Source organism: Lissotriton vulgaris, chromosome 7 (assembly GCF_964263255.1).
Source record: "Lissotriton vulgaris chromosome 7, aLisVul1.2, whole genome shotgun sequence".
NCBI lineage: Eukaryota > Metazoa > Chordata > Amphibia > Caudata > Salamandridae > Lissotriton > Lissotriton vulgaris.
The window spans coordinates 1,441,080,763-1,441,107,143 of NC_141695.1; the positions used below are offsets into that span (position 1 = coordinate 1,441,080,763).

The 26,381-nt window shown below is 48.2% G+C and overlaps 1 protein-coding gene across 1 annotated transcript; it reads right to left on the reverse strand.

The window, feature by feature from the left end:
• Positions 1-276: 276 nt before the first annotated feature.
• On the reverse strand, positions 277-12,517 carry LOC147705798 (uncharacterized). Its single transcript, XM_086928981.1, has 2 exons — positions 12,451-12,517; positions 277-1,645 (listed from the first exon to the last, which is right to left on the reverse strand). Exon 2 carries the CDS (start codon positions 1,617-1,619, stop codon positions 615-617), a length of 1,005 nt encoding a protein of 334 aa, XP_086785107.1. The 5' UTR covers positions 1,620-1,645; positions 12,451-12,517; the 3' UTR covers positions 277-614.
• Between the last annotated feature and the right edge of the window lie 13,864 nt (positions 12,518-26,381).

The following is a 26,381-nucleotide window of genomic DNA, read 5'->3' on the forward strand; positions in this document are numbered from 1 at the left end:
TCTGCTGGTGCCTCCTTTGGGTAGTGTTGAGGTATCCTGGTCCTCTAGATTATAACCAATGCCATTGTAATATGAGTGATTGTGCAGCAGTGAAGTGTATCGCATAGTGATTGATTGACTACATTTAGCACAATCCATAACTTGCTGCACAATTTGCAGATTTTATCAAAACGTTTCTATTTTAAACAGGTCAAAAGTGACTAAAAGCTACAACCAAGATGTTCTACATAGTGTTATGCAGAGGACTATTGTGAAACCGACACAAGACAAGCGTGTGAGCATTACCTTAATAAATCTTTATTTAATAATTTTACAATAATCTTTATATTCACATATGCTTAAAATTTTACAGAATATGGTGCGCATAAAGCCAGTCTTACACCAATCTTCACAAACACTTTCTACAAACATTCCTTGAAAGTGGTTAAAGTTCTGAAAGCTTGCTGGTAAAGGGCAGCTAATTGGCTTTAGAGTTTAAAGGTTGAAGTGCATAAATAGGAGTTGTAAGCCATCTGCAAGTCACAGCTGCAGTGTACATAGCCATCAAAGGTTTACATGCAACAGAGAAGTTAAGTGACAGGATGTACAAATATGGAAGCCTAAACAATTTAGGATCACATTTGAAAGCTCTTCTGAATCTTTGACCTTACAAGCTGGCGTTTATCAAACCATCGATCATCTGGAGATGGAATAGCAAAGTCAAATGGTTTGATGCAGTGTGAGGTCAGAGAAGCTCCAAACTCTTGCTCCTTTAATTGAGAGTCATAAGCAAAAGACTTGAAGGTCAGACTGCTGGTTTTTCTGGGCATTGCCCCAGTCCAGTTTAAAGACATTGCAGAAGCAAAAGAAGACTTCTCCACTGATATGGGCGATGCACACTCTGCCACCATGCTGCTTGGGGATCTCCATTCTTCTATGCTGGTATCAAGAGACAAGGTGTTGTCGAATGGTAGGTTGATTTCGGAAAGTTCCCATACTAGCGGAGTGGGTTTCTGTAGCCCTGAAAGATCGACCATGACCTCAGAGGTCTCCAGCGATTTAGAATCCCGACTCTCCGCTGGCAGCGGCTTCTTCTCCTGGCACTTGCAAGGGGTGGAGATCTTATTATCGCAAAAGAAGTCAATATTTGAGTTGTTGAACCTGTTATGTTCTGAAACCAGTGAGGACAAGTCCAAGAGTGGTGCATTTGGGGCAACTGGAGTCTTGCATATGGAGGCCAAGCTATCAGATGTGCCCAAACCTTTCTGCATTTCGTCAGCCGCCAACTTAGTTGATTCTGCCATCGCAAATACTTTCAAAGCAGAGCCATTTTCTGCACAGAAGCTGTGGAAAGAGGTGGAGTTGATGGACAGATCAGCCATGAAGCAGTTCTCCAGCATCTCCATTAACGATGGGTTACATGTAGGCACGTGCAGGCTGCTGCTGTGACTACTGCACCTCACTTTGAGGGCTCCATTTCCTTCAACACGTGGGCTGTGAAACGGCGTTGAAATAAAGTAACTTGACGAGTCAGCTACAAATCCATTTTCCATCAACTCCGTCAGAGTGACATTGGCAGATGGTACCAAGAAGCTGGCACTGCGGCTGTGCGAGCTATGACCACTCCAGTTGCAGGACATCGTGAGAAATAGTACAAAAAAGAACCCTAAAACAAAAAAGATACTGTATTAAGGAATATTTCAATGATCTGACTAAGTTCAGACAAAATGAGATACTATTCTACAACAAGTAGAGAATTGCGTTGACCATCCCACTTTCACAGCATGAAATTCTGCATTTACTCATTCAAATAGGGTGCAGAATATGGCGGCAAATTTGTTTAAGTCACTACAATGACCAGACCTCCTTGACAAAGGCATCCCTCCCATTTGCACACAGCCGGCCAAGATATCTCCTCCTATGCAGTTCATCCAAATTACAGACTCACATGTGCACCACTCTAAAAACATGTCACCTTTACTTCTCCAACTTAATCGCTATTCAAAACACTAAATTAATCCTACATAGGAAAAGGAAGCACATTACTAACCTACTATCTATTGACATCCAACCTTTGGCTCTGGAGTAGTGTGCTACTTGCCCCAAGGCAAGTAAATTCCCAGTCATGGGTAGTAAGTGCTATATAAGTACATAGACAATGGTCCTGCTCTAACGTAAAGCTTGCAACATGGCAAGAAGCTTACCACCAAAAGGGAATTTCAGATTTAAAAAATGCATGGTGATCAGGTGGTTTGCAAAATTCTCAGCCACTGGCAATGGCTTGGGATTCATTAGTGTCAATTTTTCGTTCCCACAGCAGCAGTCCACCCCACCCTGCTCCAATAGAACAGTCCAGCAAAACAGTCAGGCCAGGTCTCCATTTTACAGAAAAACTAGCAATCCTAGACATGTTTCTGCCTAGTAGAACTTAATCGAAGAGCAGCTAGGTCATGAGTAGTCAAAGTTAGAGATAGTCAAATTAAACCGAAAAAGGCAATATTGGAATGATATCACTGGCAATTGTTTGAACCATAGTCTATAAGTTTGAGCTCTGTGGGTTGCCGTAGTTGGGCTGGTTGGGCTTCATTGGGCTCCTTTTGGGCTGGCCTGGATAAAACCGGACATTGTGTCACTGCACACCGTTTGTGGTGCAGTGACAAGCAGCCGGGTGGTCATTGTAAAATGGTTGTTGGGCTGTTTATGAATTGTTGTCCCGTGACCTGATTAGTCGTGTGCGGTAGGTGTGCTTGGCTAGTGTTGGGCGGCGATGTCGGCGTGTTTTGCGGTCCAGTGCTGCGTGGTTTCCGGCGGTATGGCGGCTTTTGATGACCCCAGAGTGGCCGAGGCATTGAGGCTGTTGGGCGAGGCAGGCCGCATGGACATAGTGCGGCCGAACCTCCAGGTAAAGCCGCAGCGGCGCGCTGCCAATGGCGCCGCAGCAGTAGTAGCATGTGAGCCGCCGCGGCCGGCTCTGCGAGGCGGGAGGGGGGGGGCGGAGGTGCGAGGGGCAGCGCAAGGAGGCATCGCCGCAAGGCGCGGAGAGGGGCTGAGAGGGCCGGGCGGAGAGGGAGGAAGCAGGAGCTGGCATTTGTAGAGGGGGTGGGTGGGGTGAGGTGCCTGTGGGGGGGGGGCGTCCCGCAAGACGGTTACAGAGTTGGGAGGGCTTGGTGGGGGCAGTCCAGGTAGTGGAGCCAGAGGTGGATGTGGGGAGTGGGGCAGGGGGCCTGGGGGCGGGGGGTGGTGCAGAGGCTGTCGGGACGCGAGAGGGTGAGCGGTGGCCACAGTGCGTGGAGCTGGGTGGGCTTCTGGCGGGGGGGGGGGGGGGAGAAACGGACACGGAGCTGGATTGGAGTTAGTCGTCTGAGGGAGGGGGCATGGTGGGCCCGAGCAGGCATTCGTCACGGGGGTGGCAGGGGAGTGGTGGTGGGGGGGGCCAGGTGGGGGTTGGGGAGGGCCAGGGGGGGGGGAATCCAGTCGCGGCACGGAGGCCACTCGGCAGGGTGGGGGCGACGCTGGGATAGCGTGGGGGGGGGGGGGTTCCACCCCGGCATGCTGGACTTCACCTTTTTTCCTTGGCAGGAGCTGTTCGCGAGGCGCTCGGGTAAGCAGCATGCGGCTCCAAACCACCGAGAGGATGGGCTGGCTCTGTCTGGTGCGGGCGGCCGAGCTCCAGCGAGGGACCTGGCTAATGACCGCCATGAATGGAGGCGGGATTCATCTCCGCTAGCCCCTCCCCGAAGGGCTGTTACGGCCGCCAGGGGTAGGAGAGTGAGGATGGATGCACATACTTCTGGTTGTGATGTGTGGTGGACGGGAGTGGGAGTGTGGATTTGGTGGACTTGATGCGGTTGTGTCGGGAGAGGGTGGGGTTGAGCTGGCTGGAACCCCAAAGGGGGGGCCGGGGTTGTGTGGAGCCGGCTGATGGAGAGTCGGAGGAGGAAGGAGAGATTCGGGAGAAGGGGGGGGCGAGTAATGTTGGCAGTGTATTACAGGTGCCGGCAAGGCGAGATGAGCCCAGAGTGACGGCCCCCTCAGCTCCACTGGTTAAGCTGCGGGATCCAGCAAGGACGCCGACCTTGACGCCAGGTAAGGCGGGAGACGGAGCGGGGAGTGGCAAGCGGCGCTGTGTGCAAGTATCGGTGGGGACTAGGGGCGAGGGGGAAGACGGATGGCGGCTGGTGCAGGGACGGTACGTGCAGGACGCGGGAGTGGGCACAGACGGTGCGGCGACGGGTCAGGTGCGTGTGGTGGGTCGGCGGCGGAGGGAAAGATTCTGCGGATGGGGGGGGGGTGAAGGAGAGTTGTGTGGTGCCGGTGCGTAAGCTACTGTACATGGAGTTGACTAAGCCGCTGGGGGCGCACCTTTCGTTGACAACGAAGGAGAAGATCTGGAAAGGGGAGTACATTGACATGAGCGCTGGATTCGGATTTGTACCAGCAGACGATGGGTGGGGCCAAGTTTGGCCGCACTGTCTACACGTCCAGCGGTTTGCCGCTGGTGCCGCCCCCCTTTGCAGCCCACCCCACCTGTGGGGGGGGGGGGGGGGGGGGGAGTCTGGCAGCCAGGCCATGGTTGGGGCCTGCTGGGACTTTAATAGAGGAGCGTGCGGGCGGCATGCCGATTCCAGCACGAGTGCTCAAATAGCGGGCAGCGGCACCCAGTTCTGCGCTGCTGGGGGCCCACCGGGACAGCAGCCCTCGCAAGGAAGCGCCCAATCCGGTGGGGGAAAGGGAGGGGGTGGAGCCGGAGCTTTGGGCAAAGGCTCGTATGCCGGTTAAGATCGAGCGGATGGAGCCCTGGCTAGCAGCATATCAGCGGGCGGAGGATGCTGCGTCATGGTTTTCGGGAGGGGTTTCGGCTGGGCTAGGAGGGCCCCCGGATTGCTCGCTGGGCGGACAATCTGAAGTCAGAGAACGCGCACAAGGGCATTGTGAGAGAAGCTGTTACAAGAGGTCAGAGAAGGTAGGATGGCGGGCCCCTTCACGGAGCTGTGACGCGGGGTTTGATCATCTCCCCCATTGGGGTGGTGCCCAAGAAAGAGGAGGGGCAGTTCCGGCCAAGACAAGTGTTGTATCAGCTGGAGGGGGGAGTCGGTCAATGCCTACATTTCGGCGGACTTTGCATCGGTGACTTACTCGTCGGTGGACATGGCACGGAGGCTCGTCTCGGCAGGGGGGAGGGGCGCGCTGATGGCAAAATGCGATGTCAAGTTGGCTTTCAGACTCCTTCTGGTCCACCCGGTGGATCACCAGTTGTTGGGGATTCAGTTCGAGGGACTCATTTGTGGATAAGGCTCTGCCAATGGGGTGCTCCATTTCGTGTGCGCTATTTGAGCGTTTCAGTTCATTCTTGCAGTGGGTTTTTTCCAGGCGCACAGGCTCGGAGTCAGTGACACACTACCTGGATGACTCCTGGTGGGGCGGCCTGCCAGCGGCAGTTTTACAGTTTGGCCGGGTTGATGGGGGACTTCGGTGTTCCCCTGTCGCCAGAGAAGACGTGCGGTCCCAGTACGGTGTAGTCCTTTCTCGGTATCGAGCTAGACTCATCCTGGAAGCGCGCCCAACGGAAGACAAGAGGTCAGCGATGTTGGTTTTGGTGGATGGAATGTTGGCAAAAAGGAAGGCGACAGTGAGGGAGGTGCTGTTGGGACATTTGAATTTTGCTTGCCGCGTGGTGCAGGCGGGCCGAACGTTTTGCCGGCGTTTGGGTGTGGCGTTGTCTGGTTTGACCTTGCCTCATCACCATGTGCGCCTCTCGGCGGGGATGAAGGAGGATCTGCGCATGTGGCGGGCTTTCCTGGAACGGTTCAATGGAGTACCCATGGCGCCAGCGGAGGACTGGGACGTCACTATGTACTCTGATGCAGCAGGCGTCGGCAGTTTCTGTCTGTACTGGGATGGCAAATGGTGCGCGGAGCAGTGGCCGCGCACTGGCAGGCAGGAGGGCGGAGCATTGCGTTTTTGGAGTTGTTCCCGTTGGTGGTGGCGGTCACGAGGGGTCGGGGGCACAAGCGTGTATTTCGGGTGGACAACATGGTCATCGTGCAGGTGGTGAACAGTCGGCCTGGGACCCGCAGGTGCTGAAGTTGATGAGGGTGTTTGTTTTGCGTTGCTTAGAGAAGGACATCCTGTTTCAGGCGCGCCACGTCCCAGGAGTAGACAATGACATTGCGGATGCTTTGTCTCGTTCACAGTGGGAGAGGTTCCATGGGCTAGCCAGGGCGGCGGAGGAGGTCAGGATGCCGGTGCCGGAAGAAATGTGGTCGGTGGGCGAGGCCGGGTCTTTCAGCTGGTGAAGGCGTCCGTAGCGGTGTCGACGTAGAAGGTGTACGAGCAGGCCTGGGAGGAATTCCTGCAGTCTGGCGCAGTAAGGCGAGGGGACCGGTGGCTGTGCGAGGAACAGGTGGTAAGGTTCATGTTGGCGCTCATGGATAAAGGGCTGTTGTGGGTGACGATTGCGGGCAAGTTGTCGGCGGTGGCGTTCATGGGAAAGTTGTGGTGGGGTTCCTCCCCATCGGCGGGGGAATTGGGGACCCGGCTGCTGGAGGGGTGGGCGAGGGAGAGGTGCTAAAGTGCGGTTGCGATGTCCCATCACGGTGGAGTTGCTGGAAGGAGTCATTGGCGCGCTCCCAGCGGTGTGCAGGGATGGGGCGAGGCGGTGCTGTTTTCTACCCTGATGTCCTGGCTGTTCCTTGGAGCGTTTCAAGTGTCGGAGTTGCTGGGCGCGAGAGGGGGGGCGGGAGTTGCGAGCGCAGGAGTTGGCGGTTCGTTTGCGTCGCTGAAAGACGGACCAACGGGGGGGGCTGGGACATGGGTGGTGTTGGGCCCAGGCGGTCAGGAGGGGGTGTGTCCCGCAGCGTGGGGGGGGGGTGATGGAGAGCCAGGGCGTGAAGGAGGGGGAGGTTTTTGGTCGAGGTGGGGGTGACGGAGGCGCAGGCGTTGTGGGCTCTGCGGCACATGGGTGAGGACCCACTGGCTTTCGGGACGTATTTCTTCCGGATCGGGGTGGCGACGGAGCAGCACAGAGAGGTTGGGGAAAGGAGGAGATACAGAGGCTCTGACGGTGGAAGTCGGATTGTTACCGACGTATGTGAGGTTGCGGGAGGCGGATGGGGAGTTGTTACAGTGATTCCCGATTTTGATATGTGTGTCTTTACAGGTGCTGTGGCGGGCCGGGAGTTTTGAATGTGTATATTGTAGGACACTCATTCGTCAAGCGGGCAGAACAGGCGGAGTGGGACAGGCATCAGACACTCAATTTGGGATTGGATGAAGAGTTGTACCGTTGTCACTGGAGGGGAAAAGGGGGTAGGCATTGGCATGAGTTGTTGCCCCTTGTTGAATTCGGTGGTGGGGGGGGGGGGGGCCCGGATGTGGTGGCGATTCATCTGGGCGAAAATGACTTGGTGCAGTGTAAAGGGCTGGCATTGCTCAAACAAATGAAGAGGGACCTGAGGGAAATGAAGAAGCAATGGGCAGGCTGTCATGTGATCTGGTCTGAGTTTATCCCCAGGCGGGCGTGGAGGGGTGCCGAGCGCCCAGGAGCTATAGACAGGGCCCGGAGGAAGATTAACCGAGAGATGAGGGACTTTTGTGCCAAGGAAGGGGTGGGGAGGATGGAGCATCCGGAATTCCGCTATGGAGCAGTGTATTTTTTCAGGGAGGATGGGGTACACCTATCTAGGTATGGAATGGAATTGTACATAGTGCAGTTGAAGGAGGCGTTGGATGGAGCGTTGGGGGTGCTCAGGTATCCCAGGAGGCAGGTGTCCTTTCGAAAGTCGTAAGTGACTTCCGAGTGGCGCTTTCCTAAGGAGATAGAGGGGTATTTGCTGGAGGCCTGGGGCTGGATTGGTAGGCGGGGGTTGAGGTCATTGGTCATTCAGTCGGTGGGTAGGGGGGTAGGTTGCTGAGCGGATGTTTGTATTTCAGTTACAATGTTGGGGATAACTTTAGGGGTGGGGGGCTGTCAGGCAGTTGTTATTTAGTGAGTAGTAGTTTTGTTCGGCACAGGCCAGGTGGGTTGTTGTTTAGGTGCACCCGATTCCAATAAAGCGGCCTTTATCGCACTATTTTTGTGTCTGTGTCAGTGCTCCCCCCTCCCCTCACCTACTGGTGTGCCCCAAACGGAATCGGCACGTTTGTCTACTTTTCGCGGAGTCACTTCAGCTGCTCCCATTGTTCGGAGACATTTTTACCTTTCCATGTGTTTATCCAGTCAGAGTTAATGTTATTAGTGCTCATTAGTGTTAAGATGCTCCGTCTGCATTCGAAAAAGGCATCTCCGCCCAATCAACCACTGGGCTGTTTAACCCTTGCTCGCCTACCCAATTAAAAAAAAAAAAAAAAAAAAAAAAAAAAAAAAAGCTACATATGCCATTTCAGAAGTTTGACACTTGCAGTGTCTATACAATCATGTATTTCTAGCTTGCCACTTAACGCACTAACAGCTGCATCATTTGAATATTCCCTAAAGCCCCTCCAAAACAAGAAAGTGTTTCTAGCTCGAATGGATCAAGTTAGTACATGCTAGACAATCCCAAGCAACAGCTGCTACCTTTGCAAACTTTAACCAGTCACCTTCCAGTTTGTTTGCTGTATTCCGGATGTTTAAGTGGTGTAACTTTGCATAAAAAAAAAAAAAAATGAGGGGCATATTATCAAGGGATTTATCTCCGCTTTTTTGGCTTTAAAAGCCAAGAAAGCAGAGATAAAATGGATCTCCCTATTACCTAGCTGTCGCTACCACCAGTTAGCGACAGCTAGTAGGAGATAGCGACCATCTTGGGCCCCACTTTGCACGTCAGTGAAATTCATCACTAATGACATGCAAAGTGGGCGTGCCAAGATGTTAGCGACTGGAAACAGTCGCTAACATTGCTATCTCCTATTACCAACTTTTGGAGATATTCGCACTAAGCGCGAATATCTCCAAAAGCTAATACCTGCCCTGAGCAGTTCTTAGCCATGTTATCCAATGGGAGGTGGATAACATGGCTAAGAGCATTCGCTCGGTAATGCATGAATATCGCTGACTTTACAGCGATATTCATGCATTTCGGCCGATTTTTATCGTTTCAGAGATAAACCTTGCTAATAGCAAGGTTTATCTGCGATAAAAATAGTCGCAGCTCGGCGATGAATTTTTATCGCTAACCAAGCAATAGCGATAATTATCGATATTGCTTGGTAATATGACCCTCAGTTACTAAATAATAAGGCTTTATTTTTTGCCACATTATCCACCTAATGTGCCTTTCACAGGTGCATAATTGTCAACTGTTGCATAATTTTATCCTTCACTGCAACGCAATTCCAGGGACATTTCATATACTATCTGCCATTCCAGCCAACACCACTTTTGGGGAGTGATCGTTTTAACTGAACAACATTATGTGCTCAAAAAGCCATCATGAAAAGTACTGTTGCATACAATGCAAGAATTGGCTACTATGGCGTTAGACATATCAAGCCATTTAGAAACTAAGGCTTAATTTTTTTTTGATTGTAGTCTAGTTCTTTTGAAGAAAATTATTAAAAGAATTGCTTCACATAAATTCAGAAATACACTGCTCAGATTCTGATGGTTCATGCTTTGACAATGCAAATTCTGGGGCAGATTTACTAACAAGTCACGCAACCCAATGCAGCCAGATAACTTGCCACTGGATTCAAGCAAGCCGGGCTGAAGACTGCTGGAATGCCAGAAACCGGTCCTCGGAAGCTTGTTTCCGGTCCAGGGAAGACATGGCTTGGCAGTTCGGGCTGGACTGTTCCCATGAGGCACAGGGTCAGATTGATTTGCATATAGCCATGTCTGAACTGGGGTGGTAGAGTGGGCTAAAGAACGGCGATGGATTAAACCCAGATCTTTTGACTGGGTGTGAGTGTTTGATTCAGATGCTCCGTCCATCACCACCCCCTTTTGTACCGCATTGCATATCACAGAGCAGGAATTCACCATATTTACTAAACAATCTGAGGCATTCTGCTCTCCCTGCACCATATACTGCTGCCTAGTGCAAACACTTGCACCATGCAGCAAAGTTGCCTGCATTACCATCAGGCTTGTTTTGTGCAGCACACATGGAAAGAGGAAATAACTAGGAGAAATCAAGTTATTTTCCTAGCTACGATCCACTTGGGAAGGAGAACCATTTTGACATTGAGGTTTACCAACCTTAGTATATTTGGGATTTTGTGAAAATCCATGGGAATGCCCATGCTCCACATATTAAAGCCTCATCAACAGAGAAACAAGGCAGCGATTTACATTGCCTTGTGTTCCCTTAAACCACACAGCCGGGCAAGGTGGCTTTGTAAATCCCACTTAAGGGCTTGCGCTGCAGGGGTAGGGGGGGGGGGAAGCAATGCAAGCCCTTAGTAAATCTGCCCCACACCATATTGAGAAGTAGTGCATCTTTTACTAACACAAACAAGAGATGGGAAGCAGAAGTGGGAAAGACATCACATGGTTCTCACACAAAAGGATAGGTAGCTAAAACTAAAGAGGGTGTGAGCAGAGTTTAAGAACTGTTGTGAGTTTCTATTCATGGGTGAACATCCAAGTATAAAAGTCAGCCAAACCTATCAAATTAACACATTCATGTACTCCTGTAAGAGTGCTCCCCTATCTAGTGCACGGCCCTTCCTCAATGGGTTCCACATCTAGTACTAAAAAGCATCCGACTGTACTACTGTTCACTCGTACATTTTCCTAATTATTGGTTCCCTCATAGGAGACAGATTTGGCCCAGCTTCTAGTAATCAGTGGGGGGTCCCTCCTAGAATTTTAATGTCGCTTGTACTTTGGTTGTTTTTTAACATGAAATGTATTCGTAGCTAATGGTTTTAAAGTTCCATGCTGAATGTTTTTTTTAATTGTAATGTATATGCACTGTTCTTTTATGGCAATAAAGCCGAAATAAAGAATTTTGAAACTGAAAAAAACTGAATACAGGTCTCAGTATTGCATCCAATACTGTGAGGTAGAGCCAGATTCGTTGGAAGGTCATATGATTGAGCAGCAGCAGTGCTTTAAATGGGCTGGTACCGGCACTTTGGAGGAGGGCGGGGGGGGGGGGGTTGTGTACCGGCACATCAAGAGAAATTTAACAATTGGAGAGTACCCACATTTCTCAGAACCAAACAGGTACTCTGTTACAGAGTACCTGCAGCTCTATTTTTTCATTTCAAGCACCGAGCAACAGTTGAGACGACCTTCGGTCCTGCAAGACATCTGGAGGATAAACATTTTAAGTATCCATAAGAATATGTCCATCTAGAGCATCGGCAGCACAAGTTTTACCCATCACAGGACACTTGTACAATTCTTTCATGCCAGTTTAAGCTTTGCTTCCTCACAGAACAGGGAGAGCATGGCAGTAGCACAGTAAACTTCGGATCCCACCAGACTAGATGCATGAATATACAACTAGTACAAGCTCTAATCGCTCACATAACATGCACAGTTAAGACTGGAGTGACATGTACGTTACAGAAATGTCTGTACCAAGTGCCTAGCTGAGAAGAAAGTACAAGTAGATGAGTACGGACACCACTCACTTAAGTAATATTCCATGTCAACATCCTGAAAATCCTGCTGCTGTGACTGAGACCTGCTGTAACTCCTTGTGCCATATCCGGCTGTCTTGCAGCCATTCACGTGCTTACTTGTGAAAAGCCAGGTCCTTGTTATATGAACAGGCATTCCCTACTCGTGGTGTAAAAAGTTATGTGCCCAACAAAACAAAAAAAAACAAAAAAACTTGCTAATCTTGTTGTCTGCGCCATTGTTCTTCGGTCTATTACCCTCTCTATTAGTCATCTTTCTCTCCCTCTAACCATTCTCTTTTACCACCTTCCCTTCATTTTTTTCCACTCTTTATCCATGTTGACATCTGTGGCTTACATTTTTCTCTTCAGTTTTAATTTCCTCTCGTTTTACCTTCATTTGACTTTACTGTTAACATCCTCACGCCCTTCATCAACACCTGCTACTTTCATGACTTCTAGTCCATTCATCGTACCTTTCACTTCCCCTCTACTCACACCCTCCCGTCTACTACTGCAGTCTCCTTCCGAGGATACATCGAAGCACAGTTTCCTCAACTTAAGACTATCCCTCGGCCCCCGTGGGAGGCTGGTTCCAGAACTTTCACAGCAATGCTCCGACATGCTGCCCCACTCATACATGACAAACAAAAAGACACCTATTGTAGTAACTCCATTAACAGTCTGAACAAGGCACGGCACGAGGCAACTCTGGTCTCTGCAACAACTAAACTGAACGAAACACAGACTAAAAACAACTTTATCAACAAATAACTAGTGAACAGCAAAGCGACTTTCACTCACCTGAACCATTGTAGAGAGAAAAAAAAAACGCCCCAGTGTCTAATGACCTACCGTATTCTACCACCAGTCTAGCCCCAAAAACCCAGAATAACGACCGCGGGGCAACCAACATACCTGTTAACAAACGGCCAAGAGCAGAAACGCAGACTACCAAGACAGGAAACTGTGACTTTTGTAGCCATATAACCACTCCAGGTGAGATCGGTTGGATTAATTAGCCTTAAGGGACACGCCCCCAAAGGTACAGGCCCTGATAAGCGTTCCAAACGCTCTAAGAAAGCACACATGCACAGAAACACATCGCAAAATAACTCCCCATTATAACGACCTGGCCAACTGAAAAGCAGTTTCAATGAGATGTTTTTACACAAGTCCACACATCCCGCGATGCATGAGAGACTTTAAAGTGTTCATGGTGCATTTAGTTGCTTTTCAGTGCTGAAGCTATCAAGTGACTCAATTTCATATGTAACAACTTCGGCCAGTCTGAATGTTTAGCCCATTTTAAATTGCTTTGTGGGAACAGTAGTTTCACTTTTATACCATTGTAAATCATGGACGCAGATATGGACAGTACTGTTCGGGTAAAAGCCCAGAGCTGGAGGAAGGTGTCGGTCCAGTAGCATCTGCGACTCCTTTTAACTAAAAGGCGCAGCAGGCACGGCGACAGGACTGGGGCTCACGAAATAATAAGTGGATTTATGTATTGGTGGTTAAAGATTGGCGTCAGTAGTATGGTACACTTACAATAATAATAATGCCGCCGCCAACACACCTGCCACTTTTTATGATGCTAAATCAGAAACAGAACTTTTGATATATGGCTCCATGTTATCATTCCAAACCCTTGGGTTCCGAGGTGACACACCTTTCATAATCCTGGATTTTGTTCTGCAGATGATTGTTGTGTGATGTATTTAGTCCTATTGGTTGAACGAAAGTGAACTAACACTACTACTCCCAGAATACATTGCTTTCATACGTGAATACCAGGAACTGGAACGAAAATGTCTTGGTGCCATAGGGGGTCTTTGGCATCCCGGATGGTGAATTAAAAATCAATAGCATCGGGAGTTGAACTCAATTAAACTTCAAGTAGGAAATGTTGGGTGCCCACCTCCCTCCAGCTCATAAGGGACACTTTCCAGTTCAAAACTTTTAACTAATAGCCTAATACATTCTGGGTGTTGCGGTTTTATTTTGCTTCCGTTGAATTAACTTGACTAACATTCTTGAAACAATGACTTGTGGGTGAAAGGTTCAGGACTAGAGCGATCTAGAGTGACGCAATGACCTGGAGTGAGGTGGTCACCATGAGTACAGGACTGAAAACTGGGTGCTATAGCGCTGTAACATCAATGTATCTCCCCCTAAAAAAAAGTGTAAGAACATCCTACAGAACTGTGACACTGAGGCCTGTGAGGGTGGCGGTCCGGAGTATCTTCAGTGGCGGGACACAAGTGTGTGGAATGACCTGAATGGTAAATTCAGATGTCTCAGTTTTCCTAAGTGACTCCGTGCTTGAATAAATAGCATATTCTGTCAAATTGTTTGGTTTGGCATTCTGGGTCTTTTAGCCATGACTTTACAGGACAACAAGCTCTAGTTTGCAAAGCAAAAAAAAACTGGAACACTTAGAGGCCGATTAAAATGTTGGTGGGACCCACAGAGGCGTGCTGTCGGTGTAATTCACACCAGCATCTACAACCTTGGTCAGATATCCGCATTATGATGCGGTCGGTTGGACCGCATTGCCCCAGGGACCGACCACAGCTTCCCATGGGCTCAAGGAGCCCGTCAGACGGTCGGTGGGATCGCATTCCCCACAATGGAGGTGGTGCCTTCTCCGGCACCGCCATGGGATAACGATCCACCTTTCCGCCAGCCATTTCATGTTGGTTCTTCCAACATGAAAAGACTGACGGAAAGGCTTTTTTGGAGCCCCTGGCCGGGTGCCCTGCCCCTTTTGGCCCTCCGCTATGAGCCATGTGGACACCTGTGGTGCCCCCCTAAACATCTCTGCATCGTGTGGCAGGCACCACATGGTGCAGGGATTTTTACAAATATGCCTTTCGGCATTGGGGGTTGTGCTGCGGCCCTTTTCTTGGCCGCATTACAAGCCTCAATGCTAAGAGGCATGAATCCGACTGCCTCCACGTCGGTCGGAACGTAATTTGGCAGGTGGGACCGCCGACTACCTGTCCGCTGGTCCCGTTCCTACAATGATGGCGGTCACACACTAGTCCGACACCCCTCATAATCAGCTCCATAATATCACTGTGCTTAAAACAAAATGAGCAACATAATCTGGTTTGCTTGTAAAGTGCTCTAATGCACGTGGGCTATGTCCGCACTATATAAATCTGTACTACAAATGGGGTTCTCACGCATGGGCCTGAGAAAATTGAGAGTTCAGTTTTAAGCGCACTTTAACTATGTTAAGAGAAAAGTTAGTACCAGTAGCTGCCCGTCTAAGTAAGCACGGTGGGACAGGGTTGGGGGGTGGAAGTCGACATACAATGGGATAGTGAACATAAAATAAATAAATAAAACCACTTACCTTGCGCTCGCCGCATTGCTGAGTTGGCGATGCGGCGAGCACAAGGTAAGTGATTACTGATTTTCTTAATTCATGTTCGATTAATTAAAACCATTACATGACTAAGAACTATACAATACATATTTGCTCACGATAAAAAGATGAATACAACAACCAAAATGGAGTTTCAGGGATTTAAAAACAATGACAACCGTATTGTTTCATGAGTGTAAAAAGAGTTAAGACCTGCCCAGCATAATTAAAATAAAGACAGTGTCCGAGGTTTTACAGATAAAGAGGTAAAGTACAATATGCTGTGTGCAAATTAGTAGGACCTCCTGCTGATAGGGCTGGGGTTACTAACAATCTCGGTGCCCCAGAATGTTTATGTGCAGCAAATGGTCATGTATTCTGGGATAGCTGTCCCCATATCACGGTGCCACATGACCTTAGAGTAGGGCTCGAGTCTGGGTACCACGCGGGTGGAAGGCGTCCCCCCACTTATTTTACCAGGTGGATACCGTCCCCCCTGCCAAACAGCTGGACTTCACTCTTTGGCCTCTCTGGGACGAGATCAGAGCTCACAGGACGCTGCACACGCGCTGGCTTCACAGATGCAATCGCATTTAAGAAGTGAGCGAGGGGAGGCAATGAGCCCGATAGTGCAAGCCACCTTTGGTGACGTCACTTCCTGTTGTGATGTCACTTCCGGTGACAGCATCCCCCCACTTCTTTTTTAGGTCGAGGACCGTTGCACTGCGTAGCAGTGGGCGGAGTCCGAAGATTTTATGTTTTTTTAGTTAGGGGCTTTAACCCGCCCCTCTTCTCCATTGGCTGGCTTCCTAAACGGAGGCCAGCCATTGGAGGAGAGGGGCATCACTCGGTTGAAGCCCCGTCTTTTTCGGATTCGGGGGCATGTTTTTTGAATTCTATCTACCTGTGAAATCATCCGTCACTCAGCAAAAAACACACCCCCAATTCCGAAAAATTTCGGACCTTTGCGGCGGCCATTTTTTATTTTTCTTGTTTCTCTCCTGCTCTGTAGCTGCCAGCAACCTCTAACAAAATGTTCAGTGCCTGGTGAATGCAGCCGGTGATCTGTGGGGAGTCGTGCTGAGAGCTCGGGCTGGACGTCGGGTGAATGCAGCCGGTGATCTGTGGGGAGTCGTGCAGAGAGCTCGGGCTCTACGCCGGGCCCTCTCGGCCTCACACTCATTCTCTTTCGCCCTTCATTCTTCCTTGCCGTCTCTCCCTCCCCGTGCCTCTCCCTTAACACCTTTCTCGCTACTTCTGCCCCCGGCTTCTTTGCTATCCTCTATCTCATTCTCGGATTCTTTTCCCTCTGATTCTTCTTTTCCCGTTCCTGTCTCCTCAGCCTTCTTTCTTCGCCAGGCGCCTGCCTCCCGTCCCTCCTTATCGGCGTTCATCGGCTCATGTTTCTCTCTTGTTCCTCATCGCAGATTTCAACTACGGCCCTGAAGGTTACTATGCAGATGGGCCCGAGGAGCAGAAGCTGGCGCAGGAAGGGTCGGAGACCATGCCCTACATCGACAAGTCGCCCACCATGTCGCCGCAGCTCAGCGCCCGCAGCCAGGACAGTGGCGACGGGGGAGTGTCGCCCACCCCATCAGAGGTCCTGCTACCTGGGGTAAGTGTGCATCTTCTTAAAACCTGGAAGAGTAACCCCACTTCCATAATAGCAAATACATGTACATGTGTGTTCGTGCCTGGGCTAAATATACATTGTATCTATTTGTGAACATTGCTGGCTCTGCCTAGCAACGGCGGAATGACCCAGAGTGTGCTGCTTTTCCCCTGAGATAAAAAAAGCCTTACTTTCCCTCCTACAGTTATGCCCGCCCCATCGCAAATTGAATAGATTGCGATCCTTCTTGACAATTGCATAGTCGCAACTGTGCCAAAAGCGTTGTTTTATCATCAACTTGCCACTATTTTCCCCACATGGCCTGCAGTTGCTAGGATGGCAAAGCACATTTTTTGCAGTGACAACAGAATTGGTAGAAAATCCTGCACATTTCCGACTTGTTGAGCTTCTTGCATGATGTTAGTAGGTTGTGTTTTATCCAGGATTTAAGAGGATGCTGGCGCTACGAGGGTAGGTACTGCTGCTAAAGGCTAGTATGCTTTCTGATAAACTGGCAAGAAGTTTGGGTTGAACTCATCCCAATTACAAATTGGTTTTAATCCTAGGTCTCAGCTTGCCTGATCTCTCTGTAGACATTGACAGTGTTCTTGTGATTGGTAAAAAAAAATATGTGTGGCTTCTACATAGGAGAGGTGTTTCCGGACCAGTAAAAGTTTTGTAAGGCTGTTTGAATGGGGTTTCCGTCTCAGTAAATTGCAGAAATAGGCAGTACTCACTCATTCGATCTCTTTTCTACCAGTTGAAAAAGAGCAGGGCCTTAAGTCAGATGGGGTTCTTGGTCTAGACAATGCGTTAGAGTGAACAGCTGCTGTAAGAGGCTTTGCTTGCTCTCCAGTCTGTTAGTTAGCAGTGAGAAGAGAGCGTGGGCCGCTAGACTCCTGTAGTAGCCCTTTACAAGGACCTTGCTGCATAAGTGTCTCAATTTTGTAACAGGAAATGGCAGTGTGTAGTGCAGATTTCCCATTAATTATTGCATTACTGATGATGGGCATCACTCAGTTGGGTCATATATTGTTGAAAGCTGTCAAATTTACAAATTTACAAATTTTATTTATTATGATAACGGAACTCAAAAGAGATCCACATAAGAATTCATAAAGTCATACAACAAAATTCCATAAAAAGTACAAAGGAAATATACATAGTATTAAGTAATCAATATAATGTTAAAAAGCGTTTAAAGAAATAAAATAATTTAAAACAAAACATTTCATCGGGGGGATTAAGCATTGCTTCAATGAAATCATAAGCAGTACGAATGCCCAGTTTGAGGCACATAGGTCTTAGCCATTTACGTCTAAATGCCATAAGGGCCGGACAAACGAAAACAACATGGTACATATCCTGGGTATTAAGGTTACAATGATTACAGATATCTGAACTACCATACCATTTGGACAGAAGGCAATTTAACGGGAGCAAATTATACCTTAACAGCAGCATAAATCGCCTAATTCCATGAGGAAGATTCCAGCATATGTATGGTTGGGGAGTTTTTATTTTACAAAATTTACCAATAGGGAACATTCCACTCACCGCTTTACTGGTCCCACTATCAACTCTAAAGCTCAGCTCCCAAGAGGCAGATTTTAAAGATAACTTCAGTTGGGTGTCAGATAATGTGAAAAGACTTTGTTCGTCTAGCTGTAGTAGCGCAACAGCCTGTCGGAAATTCCTCACGATGGAGGAATGAGCGTTAAAGGAACCCAACAGCTCATTTTTTATTAGATATCTCAATGTGCCAGGCATTCCTCTTGCAATGTTATAGACCCAACGCACCACACTCGCAGATGCCTGAGACCGAGAGCTGCGCAATCCAAATTCTCGTCTTAAAGAGGAGGTAGAATTTGCGGTACTGACAGAGGCTAAATTGCGTAATATTTTTCCTTCAGTAGAATCTAAAAAATTCCAGCATGCCATGTCCACTATTTCTAATCCATAGATTAGGGATGCAGGGATTTTTGCTCGGAAAACCTCGAGCAATATGGAAAAATGCCTTCTGCCAGTCGCTTTGTAGAGGGAAATAAGACTCTTCCCTTGAACGAGGGCTTTTCTGCTGTTATTCTCCGTGTGGGCTTTTTCACTAAGATTGTTCATGACAATCTTACCAAGGAAGGGATAAGATTTCACTACTTCCAATCTTTCACCCCCAATGGACCAGTAGTAATTTTCACATTTGGAATTTCTCTTTCTCTGAAAGCACATTATTTTACTCTTTGAGATATTGTTTTTTAAAAAGTGAGCCTTAGCGTAGGAGGACAGGGCTTGTAAGCGGTTATTCAAACCTTTTGGGGTGAGGTCCAAGATTAAGATATCATCTGCGTACATTAAGCACGCTATTGGAGCTCTCCCCAAAAGTGGAGCAATACCATTACTGGTTGATAAAATAGCTTTGGGGAGGTCGGCGATATATAGGGAGAATAACAGGGGAGCCAATAGACAGCCCTGTTTCAGACCATTATCTGTGGGTATAACCCTAGACAGTCCTCGCTCGCCACCCATTAAAACTCTGCACCAAGTATCTGTATGTAGTACGATAACTAATTTTAATAAACTAGATGGTATCTCTAATTTGGTTAACTTACTCCACAGCAAGGACCTATCCACTTTATCAAAAGCCGTAGAGAAGTCAATGAAAGCCCCAAATACACCCCCTCTACGAACTGAAACATATTTTTCCACCAGGATTTGAAGACCAGTAAGATTATCCAAAGTACCATGCTGTTTCCTAAATCCAGTCTGTTCCAACGGGAGTATTGCAGATTTCGTTACCCAATCATTTAAACTATTCAATAAACATTTAGAAAAAACTTTGCCTATGGCATCTAAGAGGGCTATTTGTCTATAATTTTGAGGTAAGTCTCTAGCCCCCTTTTTGTGGAGCGGGATTAGTAAACTCCCCTTCCAAGAATGTGGAACCGTGCCATTAATAAAGCAAAGTTTAAAGACTGGGTATAAGATTTTTCCCCATAACGTGCTATAGGATTTTAGCACGGAAATTGGGATTTCATCTGGGCCTAGTGCGCCAGATGAGCGTAAAGCTTTGATTGCTGTAACTATTTCTAATTCAGAAGGAGGGTCATATGGGGTTGAATCCTCCTGCAGTTTATCAGAACAGAACTTCTCATCATTGCTATTATATAGTTGTTGTATAAAATCAACCCATGTCTGCTCATTAATGGATATAGGAGAGGGTCTGGATCGCACCCCACATCCTTCTCCAATTAATGACCAGAAAGACTTTACCTGCCCATTCTTAGATGCCTCATGAAGCTTAACCCAGAGAGCATCTTCTTTCTCCCGTTTTAATCTAACCTTTAACCTATTTCTTCTTCTTCTCAGAAGAGAAATTCTCTGCCTACGTTCAGGAATAAAGGAAAGATATTGAGCCCTGACTAATTTCTTTATTTAGGTAACGAAGGTCAGGAGGGATTTTAGGAATTGGCTTTCTTGATTGTGGCTTTCGAACTTTAGTTTTTAAAGTTTGTAAAAGAGACGCAAAATAAAATAGCTCTCTACCTTCCCATGAACTTAAATTCTCAGCTGTGTGTTCTAATATATTAGACAAACTTCTAATGGACCCTAAATTCCAATAACATTTCCCTTTATTATTAATGTTCAATAAATCATTACCAATTTTCCATGAATCCCTTTGAGATGATGTTATATTTAGTGTTAAAAGTAGAACATTATGATCACTAAGATCAGTAACTAGAACGGAAAAATCATCTAAGAAACAAAAGAAGGTACTATCAACTATCATATAGTCGAGGATAGAACCACCATTTCCTAATTTGTGAGTGAAATGGGCGGGAATATCCGAAGGGAACCTTCCATTAATTATAATGCAGTCTACCTCGGATAAACTCTCTAATATTAATTTCCCTCTTTTATTTATTTTAATGCTCTCCGGAAAGATCGCTTTAGGTATCATAAATGCTTCCTCTCTTATCTTATTCCTAAATATCTCAAGGGCATAAATAGATATTTTACCATTTAGATCTCCCAGTAGTAAAATGTGGGGGGGAAAAGGGGATTCCTGTAAATTTAATATAAAAGAACTAATCATCTTAATACTCAAATTATACTTTGCTTCTGGGGGCAAATAAGCATTTATTATTACAAATGATTTCTGAGAGGCGTCCATGGCGGAGTTTGTTATAGTTATTGCCTGAAATAATTTATTTGGATCCTGGTAGTGAGTATAATTCCATTTAACCTTGTTGGACAGAAGGCAGGCTAACCCTCCCTTTGCTCGGCCTCTCATAGAGGGAATAGCACTACTCTCCAAAACATAATAATCTTTTACAACCGGAAAGTTCCCTGCCAACCACGTTTCCTGCAAACAGATAATATCAGCGTCAAGAGACTGCAAAAATAACAGCTTTTCTGAGCTCTGGTTTAATCCAGCAATGTTCCACGATATTATTTTTAAGTTATCGTTAAAACTCTGAATTCATTTTGGCTGCAAAACCTGATTTATCTGATAAGACAGCGGGCAACCAACTCCATTCCTGATCAATATCCTTTACCCTAGTTTGTTTGATGGGCAACGGATTATTAATTATCACCTGTCGGTCATTTTTTGATATCCGTATTTTTAGCTCTTCAGGCGCTGCCGTAAGGCCATCGCGAGGACCGGATTTTATGCCTTGATAAAATGACATTTTTTGATATGTATGATTTTCTATTTTAACCGGTATAAAGGGATCAACATCGATTCCTCTTATTTGGAATTCTTCTGCCCATTGTAAGACATGGTTTGTTACCAATTTTGAGTAAAATTTTACCCGTGTTATCCTTCCATTCTCAGAGTTTATTAATGAAATTTTGTCTAGATCTACAGACATGATCAATTTTAAGCTTTCTATTTCGTGAAAACACTTAACTAAGGCAGATCTATTTAAAATGAGGTCAGGATCAAAAATAGGTATGAAATCAAGATAAAGAGTATCCACATTGTTTCTGATCTTAGGCACTGTTTTGGATATATGATCAGTTGCAACAACATCTGAAAAAGCAATAGCCGAAGGGTTAAGAGGTGGCTTTGGTTTGGAAACTATAATTGAAGTTGGATTTTTTTCTTTCACCACTTCAGTTTGCTCATCAAGATGTTGTTGACTTATGAGCGAATGATAATCTTCTTGTATGTTTGTTGAGTCAAGATCCACTGGATTGGAGTTATCCAGCGAGGGTTCTTGTTCACAATCAAAAATTATTTTCCTTTGCCTTTTTTTGTAAAATCTACGATTTGGTTTTCTTTTTTTGCATCGTTGTTTTTTTGATGCTTTTATTTCCTTTTTTTCCTCCCTTAATGATGAAATTTTTTCTAAAGTAGTAGGAGGGACTGGAGTTTCTTTATTTGATTGTGGAATGAAAATTGGGAAGATGGGGGGTAAAACATTACTTGAATTATCCTCTGGGGGCAATAAAGTCTCGATCTCCTGACTAATAAAAGCTACGCAATTACCATTAGATGGATTCTCCTTCCTTTGGACAGATGGTTCAGGAGTAACTGCAGTATTAGTATTAGTTTTAACCAGGGGATCTGACGATAAAAGTGCCTCAGGGGTTGCTTTTATATTTTTTATTTCCTCATTTGCTTCCATATTTAAATTATTAGATGGAGTGATTATTTTTTGGTCAAAAACGCCATCTAATCCTATTTTGTTACTCAGCAGTGCCTTTAAAATCAATGTTACTGTGTCTAATACATTATCTGATCCATTAACCATTCTTTCCAATAGCTGTAAAATTGATGAAATAAGCCGTTCCAGAGAAGATAAGGAATTCGAAATTACATTATCTTCTCTTGTAAAAGAATTTCCTAGATCTTTGTTATGGATATGAGTAGGACTGATAAATAAGTTCATTTCAGGGGTGGAAATCTCAGAATTTTTTGACGGAGTACTACTATACAGATGTAACCTAGGGGTAGTTATAATATCCTGAGCATGAAAGGGGTTCTGTGTTTTTATTGATTCTTTCTGAGATTCTAGATTTATATCAGGGAGGGTGTAATCCTCTGGAAGGATATGCAAGGGGGAAGAGATTTTCGAATAGATTTTTTGGCTTACTTTAGAAGGAGAGGGAAAATTGTGTACTAGAGCCACAACAGGAAAGACAGAAGTGCTGCCTAAATCAGCAGCATCCACTGCTTTTCCTTGGGTTTCAAAAAGATAGTTAGTATCTCCCTCTTGATTTTTATTTAGTATATCATCTGGGGTGGGTAAAACAGTAATACCTGACAGTATACTATCATTTTTGACAACAGGAGAATCTTGTACATATTCCTTACAATTAATGTTAGTAGTTTTCGTAAGGGCCCCCTCCAGGTCTACTTTCTCCTTACCCTTATCCCATAAAGAATAAAGTTGACATTTACTCTTTAGTTGTAAAGCAGAGCCATCTTTGTTTCGTAATGGATTGGATTTAGTTTTAGAACAAGCTCTACCAACTAGAACTCTTCCTGATCTCAATTTCAATTTCTTGGTAGTCATGCTATCTAGAGGAACAGTGTACAATTACACACTAAAGAGGGGTGGCCCAGCCCAGCCTCAATCGGTCACAGTCGGTCCCGCCCTTGTCCCGGGCTTCTCCCGGCGCCCTCCCGCGCGCTCCCGCGCAGCGGAACACCCTAGTTGTAAATATACTGGCTGATAGGTGAGGGGGAGGAGCCTGCAGGGAGAGCGTCCCAGCTGTTACTACTTGGGAGTTGTGGGTGCTCCTGGGACTTGGAGTCCTGCGCCCACAACACGCTCGCAGCCCTGCAGGTCCCAACACCCAAGGGAAGGTTCCAAACACTGGCGCTGTGCAGAAATAGCCTCTGGCGAAGCGGGACCCGCGCAGCGGGTACCGCGAGTTGTAGGTTGATGAGAGGCAGAGAGTTCTGTACTCACAGGCAGCACGTCGAGCTCAGAGTCCAAAAAGCAGCAAGATTGCAGAGAAATCCTCAGGTGCAGGCAGGAGGCAGGTTTTTACAGCGTTGCCTAGCAAGGGGAGGAGCCTGCAGGGAGAGCCTCCCAGCTGTTACTACTTGGGAGTTGTGGGTGCTCCTGGGACTTGGAGTCCTGCGCCCACAACACGCTCGCAGCCCTGCAGGTCCCAACACCCAAGGGAAGGTTCCAAACACTGGCGCTGTGCAGAAATAGCCTCTGGCGAAGCGGGACCCGCGCAGCGGGTACCGCGAGTTGTAGGTTGATGAGAGGCAGAGAGTTCTGTACTCACAGGCAGCACGTCGAGCTCAGAGTCCAAAAAGCAGCAAGATTGCAGAGAAATCCTCAGGTGCAGGCAGGAGGCAGGTTTTTACAGCGTTGCCTAGCAAGGGGAGGAGCCTGCAGGGAGAGCCTCCCAGCTGTTACTACTTGGGAGTTGTGGGTGCTCCTGGGACTTGGAGTCCTGCGCCCACAACACGCTCGCAGCCCTGCAGGTCCCAACACCCAAGGGAAGGTTCCAAACACTGGCGCTGTGCAGAAATAGCCTCTGGCGAAGCGGGACCCGCGCAGCGGGTACCGCGAGTTGTAGGTTGATGAGAGGCAGAGAGTTCTGTACTCACAGGCAGCACGTCGAGCTCAGAGTCCAAAAAGCAGCAAGATTGCAGAGAAATCCTCAGGTGCAGGCAGGAGGCAGGTTTTTACAGCGTTGCCTAGCAAGGGGAGGAGCCTGCAGGGAGAGCCTCCCAGCTGTTACTACTTGGGAGTTGTGGGTGCTCCTGGGACTTGGAGTCCTGCGCCCACAACACGCTCGCAGCCCTGCAGGTCCCAACACCCAAGGGAAGGTTCCAAACACTGGCGCTGTGCAGAAATAGCCTCTGGCGAAGCGGGACCCGCGCAGCGGGTACCGCGAGTTGTAGGTTGATGAGAGGCAGAGAGTTCTGTACTCACAGGCAGCACGTCGAGCTCAGAGTCCAAAAAGCAGCAAGATTGCAGAGAAATCCTCAGGTGCAGGCAGGAGGCAGGTTTTTACAGCGTTGCCTAGCAAGGGGAGGAGCCTGCAGGGAGAGCCTCCCAGCTGTTACTACTTGGGAGTTGTGGGTGCTCCTGGGACTTGGAGTCCTGCGCCCACAACACGCTCGCAGCCCTGCAGGTCCCAACACCCAAGGGAAGGTTCCAAACACTGGCGCTGTGCAGAAATAGCCTCTGGCGAAGCGGGACCCGCGCAGCGGGTACCGCGAGTTGTAGGTTGATGAGAGGCAGAGAGTTCTGTACTCACAGGCAGCACGTCGAGCTCAGAGTCCAAAAAGCAGCAAGATTGCAGAGAAATCCTCAGGTGCAGGCAGGAGGCAGGTTTTTACAGCGTTGCCTAGCAAGGGGAGGAGCCTGCAGGGAGAGCCTCCCAGCTGTTACTACTTGGGAGTTGTGGGTGCTCCTGGGACTTGGAGTCCTGCGCCCACAACACACTCGCAGCCCTGCAGGTCCCAACACCCAAGGGAAGGTTCCAAACACTGGCGCTGTGCAGAAATAGCCTCTGGCGAAGCGGGACCCGCGCAGCGGGTACCGCGAGTTGTAGGTTGATGAGAGGCAGAGAGTTCTGTACTCACAGGCAGCACGTCGAGCTCAGAGTCCAAAAAGCAGCAAGATTGCAGAGAAATCCTCAGGTGCAGGCAGGAGGCAGGTTTTTACAGCGTTGCCTAGCAAGGGGAGGAGCCTGCAGGGAGAGCCTCCCAGCTGTTACTACTTGGGAGTTGTGGGTGCTCCTGGGACTTGGAGTCCTGCGCCCACAACACGCTCGCAGCCCTGCAGGTCCCAACACCCAAGGGAAGGTTCCAAACACTGGCGCTGTGCAGAAATAGCCTCTGGCGAAGCGGGACCCGCGCAGCGGGTACCGCGAGTTGTAGGTTGATGAGAGGCAGAGAGTTCTGTACTCACAGGCAGCACGTCGAGCTCAGAGTCCAAAAAGCAGCAAGATTGCAGAGAAATCCTCAGGTGCAGGCAGGAGGCAGGTTTTTACAGCGTTGCCTAGCAAGGGGAGGAGCCTGCAGGGAGAGCCTCCCAGCTGTTACTACTTGGGAGTTGTGGGTGCTCCTGGGACTTGGAGTCCTGCGCCCACAACACGCTCGCAGCCCTGCAGGTCCCAACACCCAAGGGAAGGTTCCAAACACTGGCGCTGTGCAGAAATAGCCTCTGGCGAAGCGGGACCCGCGCAGCGGGTACCGCGAGTTGTAGGTTGATGAGAGGCAGAGAGTTCTGTACTCACAGGCAGCACGTCGAGCTCAGAGTCCAAAAAGCAGCAAGATTGCAGAGAAATCCTCAGGTGCAGGTAGGAGGCAGGTTTTTACAGCGTTGCCTAGCAAGGGGAGGAGCCTGCAGGGAGAGCCTCCCAGCTGTTACTACTTGGGAGTTGTGGGTGCTCCTGGGACTTGGAGTCCTGCGCCCACAACACGCTCGCAGCCCTGCAGGTCCCAACACCCAAGGGAAGGTTCCAAACACTGGCGCTGTGCAGAAATAGCCTCTGGCGAAGCGGGACCCGCGCAGCGGGTACCGCGAGTTGTAGGTTGATGAGAGGCAGAGAGTTCTGTACTCACAGGCAGCACGTCGAGCTCAGAGTCCAAAAAGCAGCAAGATTGCAGAGAAATCCTCAGGTGCAGGCAGGAGGCAGGTTTTTACAGCGTTGCCTAGCAAGGGGAGGAGCCTGCAGGGAGAGCCTCCCAGCTGTTACTACTTGGGAGTTGTGGGTGCTCCTGGGACTTGGAGTCCTGCGCCCACAACACGCTCGCAGCCCTGCAGGTCCCAACACCCAAGGGAAGGTTCCAAACACTGGCGCTGTGCAGAAATAGCCTCTGGCGAAGCGGGACCCGCGCAGCGGGTACCGCGAGTTGTAGGTTGATGAGAGGCAGAGAGT